Source organism: Schistocerca americana, chromosome 7 (genome assembly GCF_021461395.2).
Source record: "Schistocerca americana isolate TAMUIC-IGC-003095 chromosome 7, iqSchAmer2.1, whole genome shotgun sequence".
In the NCBI taxonomy this organism is placed as follows: Eukaryota; Metazoa; Arthropoda; class Insecta; order Orthoptera; family Acrididae; genus Schistocerca; species Schistocerca americana.
Genome location: NC_060125.1, coordinates 485,749,984 through 485,771,752, shown reverse-complemented (window position 1 = coordinate 485,771,752; position 21,769 = coordinate 485,749,984). Strand labels below are relative to the sequence as shown.

The window sequence follows — 21,769 nt, the reverse complement described above, 5'->3', positions numbered from 1 at the left end:
ACTTTAACTACCCTAAGGACAAACACACACACCCATGCTCGAGGGAAGACTCGAAACTTTTGGATGAAAACAACATTAATGCACTTCAGAGGCCTGGTAATTCGACTTAAACCCCATCGAAAATTATTTGTGGATTATCTTGAAAAGGCGTCTTGGTAAAATGAATTGCTCAACAAAAGAACGCATGTTAGTAACAGTGCTAAAAGAATGGTTTCATGACAACGAACAACGAAACACTTGTCCTAGCCTGGTCGAATCTATGCCACAACGTGTTCGGAAGCTCGTTAAAGTTAGTTTTGTGAATACCGTGCACACTTAAATTGTCCCAGTTAATTTTCATACTTCTTTAGTTCGGGTGTTGGAGCAGTAAATGTAATCCGTAAACAGTTCTAGTAACTAATTTTCTGCCCCTTCCCGTCGTATCGAAAGGAACCGGTACAGTTGGATTGGTCTGAAGCAGCTGCAACATTACTTATGTTGCTCTCCATGTCCTGCTTGGGCTAAATGTTCATCATTACGTATTATGCAGCCTTCCCGACGTTCTGCCACATTAAAGTCGTACCTCTCTGGTTCAAAACTTTGTAAGTTTTATTTGTGGACAGAGACGAAGGTGTTGTACCGTCAGCATTTGTACGCTCCATCACACGAAGTTCCTGAAAATTCTCTCCTAAGTTTATTAAATGTTTTTCATTTGGCCTATAGAAGATGACACGACAGTTGTCATTAGTTCTTGTGTGGTGAAGTCTTGATATTTTGATGTTGACTTCTTACAGAGTAGGAAAGTCTAACTCAAAATGGTTCAAATGGCTCTGAGCACTATGGGACTTAACTTCTGAGGTCATCAGTCCCCTAGAACTTAGAACTACTTAAACCTAACTAACCTAAGGACATCACACACATCCATGCCCGAGGCAGGATTCGAACCTGCGACCGTAGCAGTCGCGCGGTTCCGGACTGAGCGCCTTAACCGCGAGACCACCGCGGCCGGCTGGAAAGTCTAACTGCTGTGCGTGTTTGTACTTCTCTTGGAGCTGGATATCTGTGATTATTATAATATTTCTTATGTAGTATTATCTTATCATCGCCCTCAACTGTTGGTACATTCGTCAACTACTTTTTTACGTATGCAGTTTTCTATCGTCTTTAGCGATTTTGTTATTGCTGAAGTTATTAACGTAGAGCAGTCCTTATATCTCGCAAAAAGAGTCCTCATCTATCTAGCGCACAGAAACCTGCTGCGAAAATAGGAAGTTACGCTGTTCCCGAGCAACTGAAATAGTTTGCGAGTATTATAACTCTTAACTGCCGACTGAGCACTGGAGAAAACATAGTGTCCTTACAGATAGACGTGCCCTGTGTTTTAGATTACGAAGGAACTAGAGCATCGTTATATCTTTCCTGTATGTGCTAGTATGTGAGAAAGGTGAGCACTCCTGTACGCTACAGACGGGCTAGTAATTTATTTCATTATTTTCATTTTTCTGGGTGATTAGTTAACCAGAAGTAGCTGTTGTACTAATTTTGATGCATGTCCGATAATGTTTTGCATTTTTTTAAATAATTGGTTTATAATATCACGTTGAGCCAATGCTAAGAATAACTGTACACTGTTATCTTCGTGTGTTTTTAGAAGTTTAATGTTCCTTATGCCTAGTGTCTAAAACCGTCACCACATTCGCATCAGGGACTGAAATTATTTCTTTTGATATTGTTCTTTTTATCAAACGACGGCAATCTGCAGTACTATATTGTGTCAATTGCCTGTAGTAACATCGTGTATTCCATTAATTTGTTAATTGGTGATATTGTCATTAGGACGAGTCCATGTTCAGCTTTTCGCATATAATGTATGATAGCTGTTTATTTCCCTAAAATGGGTGCACATTACAGTAGAGTCGACTTCCGTTGGTATGTTGTAGGAAATGATTCACATTAATCGTATCAAATGGAGAAGAAACAGTTACAGCCTTTTGTTATAATTAAGGTTTTTTATTAACAAAATTTAATACTGATTTCATTAAGCACAACAAACGGAGGCCTTGAAGGGCCTCGACTTCATTTGATGTGTATATTTCTTAAACATATAAATATCTATGAAATACATAGGTAACAAATGACAACGAAATAAATAGCTACTCTTCTTCGCAGTAACAACATTTTCCTCGCCATCAGGTGTTTCGTTTAACATAAAGTTCTCTTGGCAAAGACACTAGTTGAAGCAGAGTAGGTGAAAGACGAAGTGCGAAGTATGCGAGTATTTTACTGTGGAAAATGTTGTACTGCTACACAAATGAAAAAACAAATATCACTTAATAAATACTGGCCTGTTTTTCGCCAATACTGTTTGCATCTAGATTTAACATTAGAGAGTGCTGCAGAAAGCACTCTCTGGTAGTATTTCCGACTAGACTGCCAAAAGCGATCTTTTACGAGAGGTTAGAGTGGTCAGGTGGTTAACAGGCGACCAACAAGGCGGTACGAATCCGCGATATGGCTGTCGCAGCGAACGGTGGCAAAACGATCCAGCAAGCGCAGCGCTTGCCTGAACGTTGCGTCAGCCAGTGTTCTCAGACCTGTCGGGAGCAGACGCGCCCATTTCTCTCCGAGTCGTAGCTGGTGACGTTAATGGAGAGTGTCGTTTGACCTCGAACCAATGCGCGGACTAAAGAAGGAACAGCACAACAGTTTCACAGCCTGTTTTCCACAAGGAATTGACTTATATTGCTATAAAAGTATGAATGAAAGACACTTATTCGACTTTTTCCCCTCAAAAGCATGTCGATCTTGCGGTTAAGAGACTGTCAAGATACGTCGGCGGTTAGTGCGACGTCATAGCCTGCGGTATCTCGAATGCTGAAGCGAAGGTCGTTTCGACGCATTATCAGTCGACGTCGAGGTTCGTGTAGCGGCGTCCCCGGCCGCAGGTCGTTGCCACGGAAACCGCTAACAGCTGGCCGGCGTGGACGAGGCGTCGACGCGCACCTCCGCGAGTCGACCGTCGCTGGGAGGGGCGGGGTGGGTCTCGGTCGCCTCCGACGCTGCCACTGTGGCGGCCTCCGTGTTCTCGAAGGCGGGATTGTCCTGCGGTTTGCCGGCCGCTTGCCCCAGCGTCGAAGGCGGTTGGATGCTAGACAGCACGGAAGCCGGCGGCGTCGCCGTGCCGGGCGACGCGGCGTTGGCCGGCGAGGGCTTGCTGTCTGTAAAGGTGCGACGGCAACTCGTAAGCTAAAGCGCAACAGTCCAGCTGTTCAGTATCTGTGTGTGTCTACTCCACTGAAGAATTTATCGCCAAAAACATTGCTTATTAAAGTTAACCCCGGGCGTTAATACTGTTAAAGCACCATATTCAAGTAGCATAGAACATTTCTTCGACAATAGCTAGGAATTTATCAGTAAGAGCTTCAGTAAATCTCTCCCCTGCTTTGTATAACTGCTTGCACCCAGTTTGACTAATTCAGTTTTTGGTAATTTCCAAGAATGATTGCCTATCGAAGTGGCGGGGTCCAAACGGTACATATCGAACTTGCGATTGTAAATCGATCATGCGACTGTGCTGTCAACGTTATGGTCAATTATTTGTGATCGTCACTTTTATCTATTTTCCGTCGTTCCCTCTTAGTTGCTCTAAGTTACATACCTCCGCGAATTGGGAATTGTTCCCGTAACGTACACATCACATGGCCTTTCACATGACGACGAGTAAGGTAAGTCATCTCCTTTGTAATTACAAATATTTTTGTAACGGATCACGCAACTTTTTTGGCGGGCGTTATGAGTATGTTCACGATGGTACTGTAGCAATGACAAAAGAAGACCGTTACAAAAATACTTGTAACTAAAAAGGAGATGACTTACCTTACTCGTCGTCGGTGTTGTCGTCATGTGAAAGGCCATATGATGTGTACGTTACGGGAACAGTTCCCTTTTTTCTATTAATTCGCGGAGGTATGTAACTTGGAGCAACTAAGAGGGAACGATGGGTAACAGATACAAATGACGATCACAAATAATTGATCACAACGCCGACAGCAGAGTCGCATGATCGATTTACAATCGCACGTTCGAGATGTATCGTTAGGACGCCGCCACTTCGATAGGCAATCATTCTTGGAAATTACCCAGTTTTTTATGGAAATTGAACGGGAATGGAAGGAAAGGACAGGAAACGAAAGGGAAGGAACTAACGATATCATCAGCCTCGGGACTTTGAGTGGAATCAGCGGCGACGACTGAAAACGTGTGCCGGACAGGGACACGAACCACGGATTTCCTGCCTACTAGGCAGGAAACGATATCAGTGATACGATGCTGATGACATTGCTATCCTCAGTCAAAGTGAAGAGGAATTACATGATTTGTCGAACGGAATGAACAGTCTAATGAGCGCAGAATATAGATTGAGAGTAAATCGAAGAAAGACGACAGTAATGAGAAGTGGCACAAATGAGAACATCGCGAACCTTAACATCAGGATTGATGGTTACGAAGTAGTTAAGGAATTCTGCTACCTAGGCAGTAAAATAACGAGCGACGGACAGAGCAAGGAGGACACCAAAAGCCGACTAGTACTGACGAAAGGGGTGTTCCTGGCCAACAGACGTCTTCTAATATCAAACATAGGCCGTAATTTGAGGAAGAAATTACTGAGAATATACGTCTGGAGCATAGCATTCTATGATAGTGAAACATGGACTGTGGGAAAACCGGTATAGAAGAGAATCGAAGCATTTGAGACTTAGTGCTTCAACTGAATAATGAAAATTAGATAGACTAATAGGTACGTAATGAGGAGGTTCTGTGCTGAATCGGAGAGGAAAAAGACATGGAAAACACTGACAAGGAGAAGGGTTAGGATGATAGGACATCTATTAAGACGTCAGGGAATGGCTTCCATGGTTCTAGATGGAGCTGTGGAGGCCAAAAACAGTAGAGGAAGACAGAGATTGGAAAACATTTAGCAAATAGTTGAGGACGTAGGTTTCAGGTGCTACTCTGAGATGAAGAGGTTGGCACAGGAGAGGAATTCGTGGCGGGCCACATCAAACCAGTCAGAAGACAGATGATACTAAAAAAAAAAAAAAATACTCGAACCATCTCGACGCGCTCCCTGATCATCATCCACACTGAAGGTTGTGGATACATTGCCCATCGAGACGAATCATTGATATGGATACGTGGTGTCTGTTCTTTGAGGCACACTTCCCTCCAATACTAAACTGGTGATCCGTTTATGGCGCAAAATGTGCCATACCAACCGATCCCTTCTTTTGGTCAAGCTGTGCCACAAATTTCTCGCCTCTCCATTTCTGTTCAGTGCCTCCTCTTTAGTTGCGCGATGTACTGATCTAATCCTCAACATTCTTCTGTAGCACCACATTTCAAAAGTCTCTATTCTCTTCTTGTTTTATCTGTTTATATCCATGGTTTACTTCCATAGATGGCTACACTCCAGCAAAATACCTTCAGGAAAGATCTCCTAACACTTTTCTCTATAGTCAATGTTAACAAATTTCTCTTCTTCAGAAACTCTTCCCTTAGCAGTAGCTATATCCTATTTCGACCATCATCATTTATTTTGCTGCCCAAATAGCAGCACTCATCTAACACTTTTAGTGTCTCCTTTCCTAATCTAATTTCCTCAGCATCACCTTATTTAATTCGACTGTTATTATACAACGCAATTTTTAACATTTATCAAACATAGCCCACACAAAATATAAAGACAGGAAAGAGCAGTTGGAACTAAATGTGTGAATTAGAAGTACAATAAGTGTAATATTGAAAGAAACTAGATTGCAGAGTGGTAAGTATGAGTAAGTTTTGTTACAGTGTAAAGGTTGTAAATTTTGAATATGTGGCCAAAATGGAGATGTGAAAAGGGTTCATGGATGGGAGCATGTAGACAGAGAGAGAGAGAGAGAGTAGGGGGAGAGAGGCAGAGAGAGAGAGAGAGAGAGAGAGAGAGAGAGAGAGAGAGAGAGAGAGAGAACAAACGTAGTTGGTGAAAGACACATACCAGGTTTTAGCCAAGCCTTGTCCAGGTTGAGAACGGGCAGCTCAAAAGTGAGGGCGAACACTGTGGATAACGTGAGCACAATGGCGACGTCACCCAGTGCGATGTGTACCTGCAAACAGAACAGACGGTCACTGCTAAGACAAAGTACAAGAGGTGGCACGTCTGAAAAGTCTCAAAAAATGTGTGTGAAATCTTAAGGGACTTAACTGCTAAGGTCATCAGTCCCTAAGCTTATACACTACTTAACCTAAACTATCCTAAGGACAAACACACACATCCATGCCCGAGGGAGGACTCGAACCTCCGCCGGGACCAGCCGTACAGTCCATGACTGCAGCGCCCCAGACCGCTCGGCTAATCCCGCGCGGCAGTGTAAAGTCTATGGTTATCAAAAAACGCACGGGACGAAAAATCTCTTTTTCACGTTCTTTGAGTATATCATTAAGGGTGCAGTTATCATCAAGTATGCACCATAGTAAGTGCGCCAAGCCACAGCACGTTTATATGAAGTCAGTTAAGACAGAGTGTTATGAAAATTATATGTCTTCTATATTTGGTTGGCACGTATATGACGAAAATGTATGTTTGATCCACTGATATACATTGTTTTTCTCCTGCGGATATGATTGTAATAATCTAAAACGGTAGAGAATAAACATACAATGATACGGCTGACGACGCAAACATGCTTTTCTCAACTTGTCTAACAGTTGTAGACAGCCACCTCTATTACGATCTTCAACCCCAATTCATTACATGGCAGTCACCGACTTAAGAACGAGCTTTAGGAGTAGGAATACTAACACTACAACTAATTTTCACCATGACCATGCAAGTGCTGTGATTGCATACTTACCACCGAGAAGTGATCGTAGCTGATCGGAGCCCTGAGGGCGCCTAGCTCGTAGTAGAAGACGAGGAAGTGGATGAGGTAGGCGCTGTAGCACAGCTTGGCCAGGGGCTGGAATCCCCACCAGCTCAGCAGTCTGCGGACGGGACCTGCCGCAGGACAATACCGCTACAGACTCGTCAACAACTCCAAACACATCGCTATAGAGATGAAATCTCACATAATAAACATAGAAGCGTGGCATTAATGTCCCTTCGACGACCAGGTCATTAGAGATCTAAATCTCGGGCTGGGAAGAAAGTCGCCGTGTCCCATCGTGGAATCTTTCCGGCATTTACCTTGGGCGGTTTTGGGAAAACACCGGGAACCTGAATCCGGATGGCCGGAGGAAAATTTAAATCACCGTCCTTCCGAAAACGAGTCTGATGTATTTCTGCTGCGCCACCTAGATCGGTACACGAAATTTAAGTAGTAAAATCAATTTTCAAATTTTAGGCAGCCATCTAGTATTTTCAGACAAAAGAGACGATTCATCCTCGTGCGAATTAGTGACGAGACGAGGAGGACGAAGGGAAAAGAGAGCTCTGCTCGAATTCAGGAACTGTTGCAGCATTCATATGAATTGATTTAATCCGTCCGAGCAGGCATCGGAAGGCCCACCGTTACCGACAGACCATCGTGTTATCCTCAGGCGATAGGCATGGTAGGCATGAAGGGGCCGTTGTTGGTTTTCGTGACGAGAACTGCTACTTCTCAACCAGATAGCTCCTCAGATGGCCTCGCAGGTTCGAATCCTGCCTCGGGCATGGATGTGTGTGATGTCCTTAGGTTAGTTAGGTTTAACTAGTTCTAAGTTCTAGGGGACTAAACCTCAGCAGTTGAGTCCCATAGTTCTCAGAGCCATTTGAACCATTAGATCCGGACGGTCAGCCATCCAAGGGCTAGCCAGGTCCAACGACGTTTAACTTCGGTGTTCTGACGGGAACCGTTTGAACTGATTTAGGGGGACGGTAATTCAAGAAGGCTGGGTTGGTGTATGAACCAAGTAAGTTGATGTGAAAACAAAACAAAAAAGCTTTCGTGTAAATTGGAGTGATTTTACCTAGGAGCAAACTGGTACCGCAGGATACCGTTGGGTAACCAAATGTGGACATATGTCATTCAATTGATGTAGAAGTATTAGGTTTTTCAGACGCAGCTGATGATAGAACGTATATTCCATAATCGATCATGAATAATCAGCATCAATGAGTACAGCCTAAGAAAGTGTCTAACACTTCACAACAAAATACATTGCGACTACAAGCCTCTGAGATGATATCTTTAATATCCCCACAAACGGCGGATACCATTAGCAGCTCAGAGGTGTTGCTTATTGAGATTGACTATCTCCGATAGGAGCCGTATGCAGTGCACCTCGTGGGTCTATCCACCGTCATGGGAAAGAGGACACGCAGACAGCCACTACTTTAAGTCTTGCAGAGTACATCACATGTGTTACTACCGGTCACGCCTTCCTACTACACAGATTACGATCCTGCTTTGAACGTGGACTTTCTGGCTCCCACTAGCGGTTTCTATTCAATGCGCTGCTCATGACGGCTTTGGCTTTGACATTTTCGTATCGGGAACGGGCAGAATACCGTTGTCAGCAACGACGGAGTGATTAGAAAACCAAAAATGTGAGACTAGGACTCGCGCTCTTTCTTACGTGCGTAGATAATGATAATAACTGCGTGTGGCTCAATGACCTGTTGCAAGTCTTGCTATTGGATACCACTTATCCTATTTACAAGTCGTTAACGTACCCCAGTTACGCAACCGGGGAAAGGCAACCTACATTTTAACGTGGAATCCGATCCACGTGTTGTTTCTGGCGATTCCTCACATCACTGGAATTTGCAGGCACGCGTTTTCTAGTAAGCCACCAAACCCTATAAGTGTACAGGTAGTTCATCTATAGGTTTTGAGGACTGGATTTGTGAGCATCGAAATATGTGACACATATGGCCCTATCAACTGATTGCATTGATTTATAAGTTTAAATTTCTTAAGCTGATTAGGGTCGTAAAATTCAGTATTTGACATAAATTTCACGTTGATACCTCTAACTGTTCCTGGCAAAAAGTGGTTTCAAGAGACGGACAGACAGATAGAAGGACAGAGAATGCTACAAATAAAAAAATGATGTAATTGCAAACTAACAACTTTCGTATTTTTTTCCGTTACTTGTAGTCTGGATCGTTGCTTCTTACCAGGTTTCATGATTCTAGGTCAATGGGCAGTACACTACAATTTTTTATGGGTGAGATTTCGAGTGTCAAAATATGTGATATACACTACTGGCCATTAAAATTGCTACACCAAGAAGAAATGCAGATGATAAACGGGTATTCATTGGACAAATATATTATACTATAACTAACATGTAATTACATTTTCACGCAATTTGCGTGCATACATCTTGAGAAATCAGTACCTAGAACAACTACCTCTGGCCGTAATAACGGCCTTGATACGCCTGAGCATTGAGACAAACAGAGCTTGGATGGCATGTACAGGTACAGCTGCCCGTGCAGCTTCAACACGATAGCTTCATCAAGAGTAGTGAATGGCTTATTGTGATGAGCCAGTTGCTCGGCCACCATTGACCAGACGTTTTCAATTGGTGAGAGATCTGGAGAATGTGCTGGCCAGGGCAGCAGTCTAACATTTTCTGTATCCAGAAAGGCCCGTACAGGACCTACAACATGCGGTCGTGCATTATCCTGCTGAAATGTAGGGTTTCACAGGGATCGAATGAAAGGTAGAGTCACGGGTCGTAACACATCTGAAATGTAACGTCCACTGTTCAGAGTGCCTTCAATGCGAACAAGAGGTGACCGAGATGTGTAACCAATGGCACCCCATACCATCACGCCGGGTGATAGGCCAGTATGGCGATGACGAACACACGCTTCCAACGTGCTAGTGATACGAGGCCGTTGGGATCCTGCACGGCGTTCCGTATTCCCCTCCTGAACCCACCGATTCCATATTCTGCTTACAGTCATTGGATCTCGACCAACGCGACCAGGAATATCGCGATACGATAAACCGCAATCGCGATAGGCTACAATCCGACCTTTATCAAAGTCGGAAACATGATGGTACGCATTTCTCCTCCTTACACGACGCATAAAAACAACGTTTCGCCAGGCATCGCCGGTCAACTGCTGTATGTGTATGAGAAATCGGTTGGAACTTTCCTCATGTCAACACGTTGTAGGTGTCGCCAGCGGCGCCAACCTTGTGTGAATGCCCTGAAAAGCTAATCATTTGCATATCAAAGCATCTTCTTCCTGTTGGTTAAATTTCGCGTCTGTAGCACGTTATCCTCGTGGTGTAGCAATTTTAATGGCCAGTAGTGTAAATGGTCATATCTTTTAATTACTCTGACTTAGAAGCGTCAGCTTTTACAGCGCCAACAAAAACAAAACTTCAACTTCGTGCCTCAGCTGGTTCCTAAGAAAAATTCGTCTCAACAATCCGACAGACAGACAGGCGGACAATAAAGTTATCGTGTAAGAGTTTCGTTTTTATCGATTGAGGTACGGATCCATAAAAATGGTGTCCAATGTTTCGAATCCATAGCTATCCCATATAAAAAAAGTACCTGTGTTGTTTCGGGCAAAAATCCATTACAGACACCTTTAGTGTAAAAGGAGTAACTCGTCTGGAGCGTGAATGAATATTGTATTGTAGGAACAACAAGGCGTTTGAGTAATAAAAGTTACTTATACACTCTTTTCTTGAACCTCTATCACAGTTTCAGTATCCCTTTGGGAAACGGAATGTTGGTACATCTCTTGTCGGTGGAATTGTACAGCCACCTCAAGACAGTAGGTGCATTAGTGTGCCAGTTGATGGACGTGGCCTCTGGCAAGGAAGCGACGCCTGCGGTATCAGAGGAGGAGGCAGGCTAGGGGTCTGGCAGGTGCCTACCTGCGTATCCTCGCTCGCAGGCGAAGATGGTCCAGGCGACGACGAGGGCCCAGGCCAGCGGGTGCAGCGCGCTGAAGAAGGCGGCCTCCAGGGGGTTGTACGGCTTGACGTAGTAGGCGTGCAGCGAGTACACCACGGCCAGGGCGCACGCCGTCGACGCCGCCCAGCACACGCACACCGTCGCCTGCGGGGACAGAGCAACGGCGCTGCATAACAGACTCGGCGCACACACGAAGCTACAGTGTTGCCTCACATTACTCTTCCACTTCTTCTCCGAGACTCGACGTTTCGAACTTCTATTGGGATATATCCCTCAGGAGTCTTCTAACTGTCAAACACTGTAAAATGCCAGTGTCGCATTTGCTTACAACATGCAGTTTTCCCGCACTTTTTGTTTAAACCGATGAATGACGAATTTTACCCATTACTCCACTTCCTAAGAAAAAAAAAAAATCTTCTGAAGAAGGTTCCTGTAGAGGAGTCGACACGTCGAGTTTGCAAAAGAAGGGAGTATGATGCAGACTAACGACCCAGAAGATTTTATCTACAGTGGCAACAGTCACGAAAGAATGCAGACTGACACTGTTAACGTGCTGGGTCTACGGACGTGGACACACTTATCTCATCAGCACCCTCTTCTACGCCTTAGGGATAAATTTATAGACCAGACGAGTCTGAGTTGATTTGCGTGAGGTTTAAGAAATGCAGCTGTATGAAAAAGAGCCGTGAAAACAACTGTTACCAACAAATGAAGTCATTTTATAAATTCTTCCTCGGCCTTTTTTTTATTTTATTTTATTTTTTTGCTGCATGGGCGTGGACGATCATTTGAAACACACATATTTTCTGATTATCTAGTCTGTATACCGGTAGCTCCAAGTATTTAAATTCTACCAAATCAGAGAGTGTCAACTTCGTGTAACAGAGTCGGTTATACCTAAACTGCCCAGAAAAATCAGGTGCATCCACTTCTCCAGGAAATTTGCATCGGGATGCTTCTGTTCCGTTATTTATCACCTCAACTGTCATTTCAAGCTTTTATCAAACATCCAGAGGAATTTTTATTACTATTCGACAGATAGATATTACTTTGCGTGTTGGCATATGCAATTTTCTCTTCTTTAAAAAAAACTTTCGCTCGATGTGGTATCACCATTTTCATAACCTTTTTCAGTTTGAATAGACATAAACTCCAATGTGAACAATGACGCTAGATACAGCTATTAGCTCAATGAAGGGCTTATTTCAATAGTGGTACATGTCCTTTTTTGTTCATATCAAGATACAGAGTCCTAAAGTTAAATGAGCGCTGAAAAATCTGCAGTTGAGATACGAGAAATATTCAAGCATATGGCTTCTTGCTAGAGATTAACCTTTACTTCTGTTTGTTTGGCTCATTAATTTCAGAAGCGTTATCGACAGAAAGGTGGAAGTAATGGACTTGTACCACTATTGAAATAAGCACTTCAAATAATGCCGAGGAAAGATTTTTATACTCAATCTAACTCGAGTGATGTTTCTGTAGGAAAACGAAGACAGGCTTATCACAAATGAAAACTATATTTCCGTAGTTAATACTTTGTTTTGTTGTTCATATAATTATGTAATGCGGTTTTTTATTGTCTCTTGCGCTATTTCCTTTTGTTACTGTGTTCAGTGTTCTACTCCAAGTTGATAACTGTACACCGAGCTCTCCGTTACGCGCCATTATATTATTGCGTTGATTACCTTGATGTGGAATTCGATTTCTGTTTGCATACAACTGGAGCCATTTGTGTATTTCTTACCATCGACGTGGCACCAGATCAGGCATTTCTCGGCTTGCAACTTCCGTGGTGAAGTCCCGCTTCCCCATCTGCCGGCTTGTACCATTTGTGAACGTGATTCGTATCAGTTTGAACTTTACTCCGAGCTCCGAGTAGCGAAACTCGCCTGTTGTGTACATAGAGAACTATTTGCGTTTGTATTCAGCAGGGCACAAATCTAACAGTTGAAGCGACTGCTCGTGATAAGCAGAAAGTTCGTGTCAGGTCCCGGTCTGCCACAAATTTCCAGCTGTGTCGACATAATCATTATGAGCCCCTACTTTAATTGTTGCACACAAGAGTAGTCGCAAAGTGGAAGAGCACGGTGGTGGTACTTACGATAGAGAGGTGCGTTTTGCGGCCCTTGGTGTGGAAGAGCAGCCAGCCCAGTCCCAGGCCCACGAGGAAGGGGCTGGCCCGCGTGTAGGTGGCCGCGTACACTCCTGGGAAGAAGGCGTCTCGCACCGTGTCCCTGCAACACGAGGGCTCCAGTATAGACACAAGGTGCCGCGGATCCTGTGAGCATTCTGCACCCGCAGACAACCGTGCCTGCACCTGGCTATCATGGCAACAGTTCTTCCATTAACAAGGCACTCTCTGGTCAAAAAGCGTAACTGCGAGGCAAAATATCGTTCTACAAACAAGTACAAGGCGGAAAGGTAAAAATTACGTAAGTGACTTAAGGTTGGGTGCGAGAAACAGCAACTCCTGGACTATTTTACTGTCTCGCAAATTAGGATTGACATCCTAGGGGAAAACACTGCTACGAACAGGGGAAGATTACAGAAATAACTACAATACTTCCAATATATAACCCAAGGGTTGGCACCACAGTGCTGAACTAGTGGTGGCCGCATTGGAGATGGTATGCACTCGTATGAGCTTTCATTTGACTTAGAAACCAGTTATAGGGGAACCTACGGTTTACTGTGTATTTCAAGTCACAGTGAAACTTAGGTATTTCTTGTAGTAGCAATTATTGTAAGCGATGAAACAAGCGATATGTGACATGAAAAATTCTAGGACAATCTACTGATTGAACTCTAACTACTTTCACATTTTTACTCTATCACCCAGTTACCCATCGAGCCACTGTCGGATGGCGGGGCAGGGTGGAAGGAGGGGGGGGGGGGGGAGGCCATGGATGAGAAAAATGAGAAGTGATAAGAGAGTGGGAGTAATGGAGGTGGAGAGTGGCCAGAAAGAATGAGAGAGGCTTGCTGAGAGAAAGGTAGTGAAGTCAGGACTGAGAGAGAATGGGGGGTGGGGAGAGAAAGAAGATTAAGAGAGGGGGCGGGGAAATAAAAGAGAGAAAGAAAGGAATGTTAGTGTAATATCTCTTTACCTTCTGTTAATTATCGCTGCACAGTTCTATGAGTGAATTACGTTTCCTACTTGACCATCTATATACTCGCAGAATCGATGCGCAAAGCAGTACTACTCCATGAGCGTATAATTACTCTTTGTAATATTCTCTCTGGTGTGTTGTGAGGACTTCTAGGTTCTTCTCCGTGCCGAATAGCCGCATTGAATAATTGTAATTTTGCTATCGAGATTACTGGAAGAAAGAGATGGAAAATATATTGTATGCTACTCAAGGAAATATATACTCAGCATTTACATCAAAGGTGTGTAAGGAATTTCATTATATATGTATTCTCTAATTGGAAATTTGCGCGGAAGTGTCGTTTCGTTGGTAGTCAGAAGGGAACTTCCGATGAATTGGAAACTAACCTGCAATTATTAGATCCAAGAGCTCCATTATTTCATCGGATAAGTAAACTCTATCAAAGCAGACTTTCCGCTTGATCTGAGATTTCCCGACTGACTACGCAACGCAAGAAAACCAAGACATTTTATTTACACAGGACTGCAGATCGCTTCGAATCATCGAGACTGCGGACAAAGAGAGTCATCGTCGGATTCTGATTAAACAAGTAAAGCTTAATTATAACTTTCTTGAGCGACTGGGATGACTGTGATATGGCTGCTTATGAACGAGATCATTAATAAAATACTAATAACTAACTTTCCTCCTCACCAGCAACCAGTATAAACACAATATTAATTAAAATTATATGAGGAATTCGGGAGAGAGAAAGGAGAGACCAGTACAGTGCGTCGTCACCGTCCACAAATAGGAACGAACGAAAACAAAAAGGGAAATAGCCGATACGAGCTAAGAATAAGTCTGTACACGATGTAATTTTCTGCTTCTCTCTTAGCCGATATCTGTATATAAATAGTCTGTTTCCCCACTACGTAAGTCAGTTCCCGGTGTAGGAGTCACTGCATTTAAGACCTAAAGCTGTAATGGTTGAATAATCTTCCGTCTGTGAGATTCGTATTCCTCGAAAGCGTTCGTATAGCTGTTACATCTGCCCAACATTGAAGTTGATCTTCGACAAAAGAGGATAGTAAGTTAATGAGCGAGAGTTGAGTGAGGGAGGGTATACTCACTCGAGACTGCGGACGTCAGCCCAGGGGAACTTGAGGATGTAGGTGAGGCAGAAGGCGACGATGATGGGCACGAGCAGCAGACCTCCGAGCAGGCCACGCGCGACGCGCGGCCACCGGAACATGGGGTACAGCACCAGCGGGCTCAGCCAGTAGAGCTGCGTGTCCGCCGACAGGTACCACGACTGCACCACGCACTGCAGCACAGAGGAAGATCCAAACCAATGGGAGACATCGTCTTGCCAGGACAAAAACACAACTTTTATTGGGGTTTTCTACACATAGGAAGGTCTAGATCCATTTACTGCTATCCTTACAGGAGTCGTGGTGCAAGTCTGCAATTTTCCAGTATCCATACCCTCTCGAAATACATCTAATACATTTACTTCGGTATTTCCTTCAGACAAGTTTTACTCGTTAAAACTCAAACGCTACTGTCACAGAGTACATTTGACAGTACCGTACTATTGTACAGTCGAAGCACAGAACTCTGTGTAGGGCTGCGACGAAACTTGTAGGGCAACCACTGGCTCTAAATGGCCGTTGAAATGGTGTGAGGCGCTGCAACAGCTGATGATAGCACTGGCAGCTGTAATTGCTCTGCATATAGTAGAATCAGCGAAAGAAGATCCCTGACAGCTGGCAGCGTCGTCGCCAGTTACCAGCAGCGAAGCTCACACGGCTGCAGGTGAATACAATAGCCATCTATAGATCTGTGGCAACACTGAAGCGTTGCCGTGGATACGTTTACAAAAGCGCGTTACCCGATAGGTTGTAGCAGGCATGCAAAGCTGTCAGGGATCAACTTAAACGCTGATTGACTACAGCGGCCGAGGCCCAGATCTACGCTCTCTGGCAGGCTTTCAGAGTAGCCAGGCTGTAATACCAAAATTACAAGAAGGGGAACTATGTCCGAGTGTTTCTGAAATTCGTTCATATCGCCCAACGATGATATTTTCCTGTACGCACCAGAATTGTCAGTGACAAAATGATTCTGATCTTGTCTTATAAGTTGTTTATGTATACTGAAAACATTACAAGCGCTGTTACGCTTCCTTGGGACACACGTGGTGTTACTTTTGTTTCTGTTGAGCACTCACCATCCATTGTAACATACATTCCTCGAGCCAGTCAAGTACTTGTGAAGATACTCTGTATGATTGTATCTCAGCTAATAATTGACCATGTGGTACAGTGACAAATGACTTACAGGAATCGAGGGAGACAGAATCTACATGTTCGTCTTCATACGTTGTTACGATAAATTTCTGCAGACGCCTCTGGCTGCCTCAAGATATTACACTTGGGTTATAGTTGATATTGAGATGTAAAATGTGCAGAGTAATATAGCACATTCCGTCAATAGCTACTGTACTGGGTGGTTAAACTACAGCTACTTACAGAGTTCCAGTGCGGGCTATAATTATACTGTATGGCAGCGAATCTAATGCGTTAATGGCGAACCGATTTACACTGGAAGAAAATTAGTTACAATTTTGGCCACCAGGTGCAAATTTGTTGCTGTACAGCAACTTGTCGACAACGCTGGTGATCATGCTGGTGAAATAGGGTTAGCGGCGGTTAGTAATTATATCAGCGGTACTCCTTTCTCACTGATTTACTTTTTACGTTCACGTCCCGTTCCTAATGCATTACATAGGGAAACATTTCTGTACGTCTTTCTTGCATTCACAGTGCCAAGTTTGCACCTGGTGGCCAAGATTGGAACAATTGTTTTTCAACGAAGATCTTTGCCGGATTACAGCATTAGACTATGTAACAAGTTTCGCTGCGACGGGCTAATTACAATCCATACTGGATCTCTGTGAGTAGCTGAACTTCAGTTATGACAATTGGGTACTATGCGTGTTTTAGCTCTGAAGATGGCCTACTTCGGCTGAAACTGACCGTATAAATACCGGGTGATCCAAAAGTCAGTATAAATTTGAAAACTTAATAAACCACGGAATAATGTAGATAGAGAGGTAAAAATTGACACTCATGCTTGGAATGACATGGGGTTTTATTAGAACAAAAAAAAAGTATTGCTAGACGCGTGAAAGATCTCTTGCGAGAGTCGTTTGGTGATGACCGTATGCTCAGCCGCCACTTTCGTCATGCTTGGCCTCCCAGGTCCCCAGACCTCAGTCCGTGCGATTATTGGCTTTGGGGTTACCTGAAGTCGCAAGTGTATCGTGATCGACCGACATCTCTAGGATGCTGAAAGACAACATCCGACGCCAATGCCTCACCATGACTCCGGACATGCTTTACAGTGCTGTTCACAACATTATTCCTCGACTACAGCTATTGTTGAGGAATGATGGTGGACATATTGAGCATTTCCTGTAAAGAACATCATCTTTGCTTTGTCTTACTTTGTTATGCTAATTATTGCTATTCTGATCAGGTGAAGCGCCATCTGTCGGACAGGTTTTGAACTTTTGTATTTTTTTTGGTTCTAATAAAACCCCATTTTATTCCAAGCATGTGTGTCAATTTGTATCTCTCTATCTACATAATCTGTATATTGAGCAAGCAGTAAAGGAAACAAAAGAAAAATTCGGAGTAGGTATTAAAATTCATGGAGAAGAAATAAAAACTTTGAGGTTCGCCGATGACATTGTAATTCTGTCAGAGACAGCAAAGGACTTGGAAGAGCAGTTGAATGGAATGGACAGTGTCTTGAAAGGAGGATGTAAGATGAACATCAACAAAAGCAAAACAAGGATAATGGAATGTAGTCTAATTAAGTCGGGTGATGCTGAGGGAATTAGATTAGGAAATGAGGCACTTAAAGTAGTAAAGGAGTTTTGCTATTTGGGGAGCAAAATAACTGATGATGGTCGAAGTAGAGAGGATATAAAATGTAGGCTGGCAATGGCAAGGAAAGCGTTTCTGAAGAAGAGAAATATGTTAACATCCAGTATTGAATTCAGATTCGGAAGGATGTAGGTTGCAGTAGGTACTGGGAGATGAAAAAGCTTGCACAGGATAGAGTAGCATGGAGAGCTGCATCAAACCAGTCTCAGGACTGAAGACCACAACAACAACAACATCTACATTATTCCGTGATTTATTCAGTTTTCAAATTTATACTGACTTTTTGATCTCCCGGTAAATACGTGATCTAGACTGTGCTTTGTTTGGACACTGGCAGACTGACTGCTGTGAGAGGTACGAGGTGTGGCCAGGAAGCGGAGCGGGGACTCACCACCTCGCCGGGCGGCTGGTAGTTGTTGATGTAGAGCAGGTTGCGCCACCAGGAGGCGCGGCAGCGGCGCGTCTGGTCGGCCATGACGCCGCTCCACAGCGGGCCGGAGCCCAGGTGGCGCGACAGCGTCGCGTACAGCCAGATGACGACGGCGTAGACGGGCGTCAGCCGGACGTAGCGGTACACGTAGAAGTTGATCAGGCCGAAGGGCCGGCCCTGCGAGCGGTCGCGCAGGAACACGAACGACAGCAGCATGCCGCTCACCACGAAGAACGTGTTCACCGCCAGGCTGCCGCCGTTAGACACCGGCATCTGCGTCCAGTCGTACTTGAGCTGCAACACGACGACGCTCATTAGAGCACGCTCGCTGCACTACGAGCCGTCGTAAAACTGGACTATCACTGCGGTCGATATTGAGTCCGTCCAACTGAGCGAGTGTTCCGTGGCTTAGAGTCAGGTGACAGTGAATGTGGGCATAAGTCACTCCTAATACAGTATATTCAGTTCCGCACATCTACAGGTACAACACTAATTGTTGTGGATTGGCAAGACAGCCAACCCACTATGAGAGGAAGCCGAAAGGCACGCGTTTTAGCTCACGCAGGCTGGCGTGAGGTCTGGAACAGGTCAAGGAAATGAGACTAACAAAAAAAGTACGTAGCTGCTGGAATACTTAACTTTAATCCATAATTGGTGAACATCGCTCTTGACGGTACATGTTTTACAGCATCAATAGTAACCGGTAATGGCGCCTTGCTAGGTCGTAGCAAATGACGTAGCTGAAGGCTATGCTAACTATCGTCTCGGCACATGAGAGCGTATTTTGTCAGTGAACCATCGCTAGCAAAGTCGGCTGTACAACTGGGGCGAGTGCTAGGAAGTCTTTCTAGACCTGCCGTGTGACGGCGCTCGGTCTGCAATCACTGATAGTGGCGACACGCGGGTCCGACGTATACTAATGGACCGCGGCCGATTTAAGGGCTACCACCTAGCAAGTGTGGTGTCTGGCGGTGACACCACACTAATAAAAATTTTTAAAGAATTTAAACAGGAAAAAACACATCTTTCAACACATAAAACAACTCAGTTAGCCATATTTGCACTTCCAACCATCGGAAATCTTGGAGAGAAACAAACCAGTAAGTTAAAATATTTCACATATTTTTATTCAGTAATGATGCACGGGATAATGTCCTGGGGTAATTTATCTTTAGCAAAGAAAGTTTCCATATTTCAAGAACGTGCTGTAAGAATAATATGTCGTGCTCATCCACGACCACCTTGACGGTATCTGTTTCAGGAGTTAGGCTTCACAGTGCATTTATTCCTTCATGAAGTTGTTCAAATGTGTGTGAAATCTTATGGGACTTAACTGCTAAGGTCATCAGTCCCTAAGCTCACACACTATTTAACCTAAATTATCCTAAGGACAAACACGCACTCCCATGCCCGAGGGAGGACTCGAACCTACGCCGGGACCAGCCGCACAGTCCACGACTGCAGCGCCCTAGACCTCTCGGCTAATCCCGCGCGGCTTCATGAAGTTCTTGTGAATATAGTTCTAAAAAAACAATGACGAAGGGATTTACAATGCCGGAGGAAAAATGACATCCATTATCCCACATTAAGTTTGTCTTTAGCCCTAAAACGGGTGCACAATTCTGCCACCAAAAATTTTAATCACTTGTCCACTGTTTCACAATGTCTCCCAGACGTAAAGTTAAGTCTGAAAACAACCTGAAAAAGTTTTTCCTTAACAACTCTTTCTTTTCAGTAGAAGAATTTCTACCTATGTGATACGTAAATGTTAGTGGACAGGAATTGTGAACTCACATCAATATTTTAAAAAAAGTAAATGTTGAGCATGTAGCCATTTTATACATGAATGTGTAACGTGAATGTAAAGTGACTCTTTTGACATCGTTATGATTCGTACATTTTCATGTATTGGAGCTGCGCAACTCTAAGTATTTGAAAAAATGTCATGTTACAACCTTGAGATGCCGATAAAATTATTTAGACAACCATTTTTGGTAGACTGACCAACATCAGATTCATAAAAGTATTCACAGCATCATATTAGCCGAAATATAAAATCACTAACATCAGGTGATAAAACCATGAATTAGACACTATTACTATATCATAGTACAAATTACATCGTCAATCTATAAAAACTACAACAGGTAGTACACTCATTCATGTTATGTACTTTATATTACTATATAATAACTGTGGCAACGGCCTTGCCGCAGTGGATACTCCGGTTCCCGTGAGATCACCGAAGTTAAGCGCTGTCGGGCGTGACCGGCACTTGGATGGGTGACCATCCAGCCGCCATGCGCTGTTGCCGTTTTTCGGGGAGCACTCAACCTCGTGATGCCAATTGAGGAGCTACTCAACCCAATAGAAGCGGCTTCGGTCGAGAATCCCATCATAACGACTGGGAGAGCGGTGTGCTGACCCCACGCCCCTCCAATCCGCAACCTCACCGAGGATGACACGGCGGTCGGATGGTCGCGGTAGGCCACTCGTGGTCTGAGAGTGCTTTTTTAACATATTAACTTTGTCTGATGTATGGTTTTATCATCTGCCGTTAATGAATTTATTTTTCGCCTAATTCCTCCCCGCCTGGGCGCGGCTGTTAATGAGTCACGCCTGCCCAAGTGAACAGCAACGAAAGAATGTTCCGAGGGGGAAAAGACGTTGCGGGCACGCACACCTACTGACGCTTCGTAGAATGGCTGCAATACGGAACTCTGATGCACCACGTTACAGTGAGAAGACACGAAACGTATTGATTTGTTTAAAGTTATTGATATTTTAACAGCAAGAAGGAAGCTTCCTAATAAAATTTGATACAATAATGAAGTGTGCTTTCAAACTCTATGTACTGTGTAGACTCTTAAAATGAACGCCCTTCTCATATAAATAACCAGGTTCCAGCATATTTCTTTCCATTCCCCCAATTAGTATATTTCCGGCTGATCATTTGGGTTATTGTCACGTTTTGGTTAGAAATTTTTGTAGGCGTCGACAGTCATCGGTCGTATCACTTCACTCAGGAAACGAGGTAGTGAAATTCAAAGTACATCTTTTAGTCAGTCAGCGGTTCTGCACGGAAAATAGCGGCCTTGTAAGTCCTCCGCATACGAAATTAATTTCTTAAGCACTGCGATACCAGGCAGAGTCAGTCTCATAAAGATATATCACACTGCCCTCTCCCGACGTCGTCGCGTGCTGCGAAGGATACGTCTCCGTGTCTCACTACTTGGCGCTTTAATTTTATTTAAAATGCTCTTCAAGAATCAAGTTGTGCTTGTGAGGGAAAGTGGAGACAGAGAATGAAGTCTGTGTTTGTCTGATTAAGCTGAACATTAGCCAGAAAAATAATTACATCTAAACTCTAAACCTCAAGACCAGCTTTCACATGCACAGTGGGA

General features: G+C 43.9%; 1 protein-coding gene across 1 annotated transcript in view; it reads right to left on the bottom strand.

Moving 5' to 3' along the window:
• Nucleotides 1–1,979: 1,979 nt before the first annotated feature.
• The window catches only part of LOC124622358 (O-acyltransferase like protein-like), a 35,478-nt gene continuing 15,688 nt past the window's right edge, over nt 1,980–21,769 (bottom strand). Inside the window, exons 6-12 of the mRNA XM_047148037.1 lie at nt 18,327–18,659; nt 15,116–15,309; nt 12,995–13,127; nt 10,851–11,034; nt 6,873–7,015; nt 6,017–6,125; nt 1,980–3,197 (exon numbers count right to left, since the gene is read on the bottom strand). Of these exons, the coding sequence (XP_047003993.1) occupies nt 2,944–3,197; nt 6,017–6,125; nt 6,873–7,015; nt 10,851–11,034; nt 12,995–13,127; nt 15,116–15,309; nt 18,327–18,659 (1,350 nt within the window). The 3' untranslated portion in view covers nt 1,980–2,943. The remainder of the gene's footprint in view (nt 3,198–6,016; nt 6,126–6,872; nt 7,016–10,850; nt 11,035–12,994; nt 13,128–15,115; nt 15,310–18,326; nt 18,660–21,769) is intronic.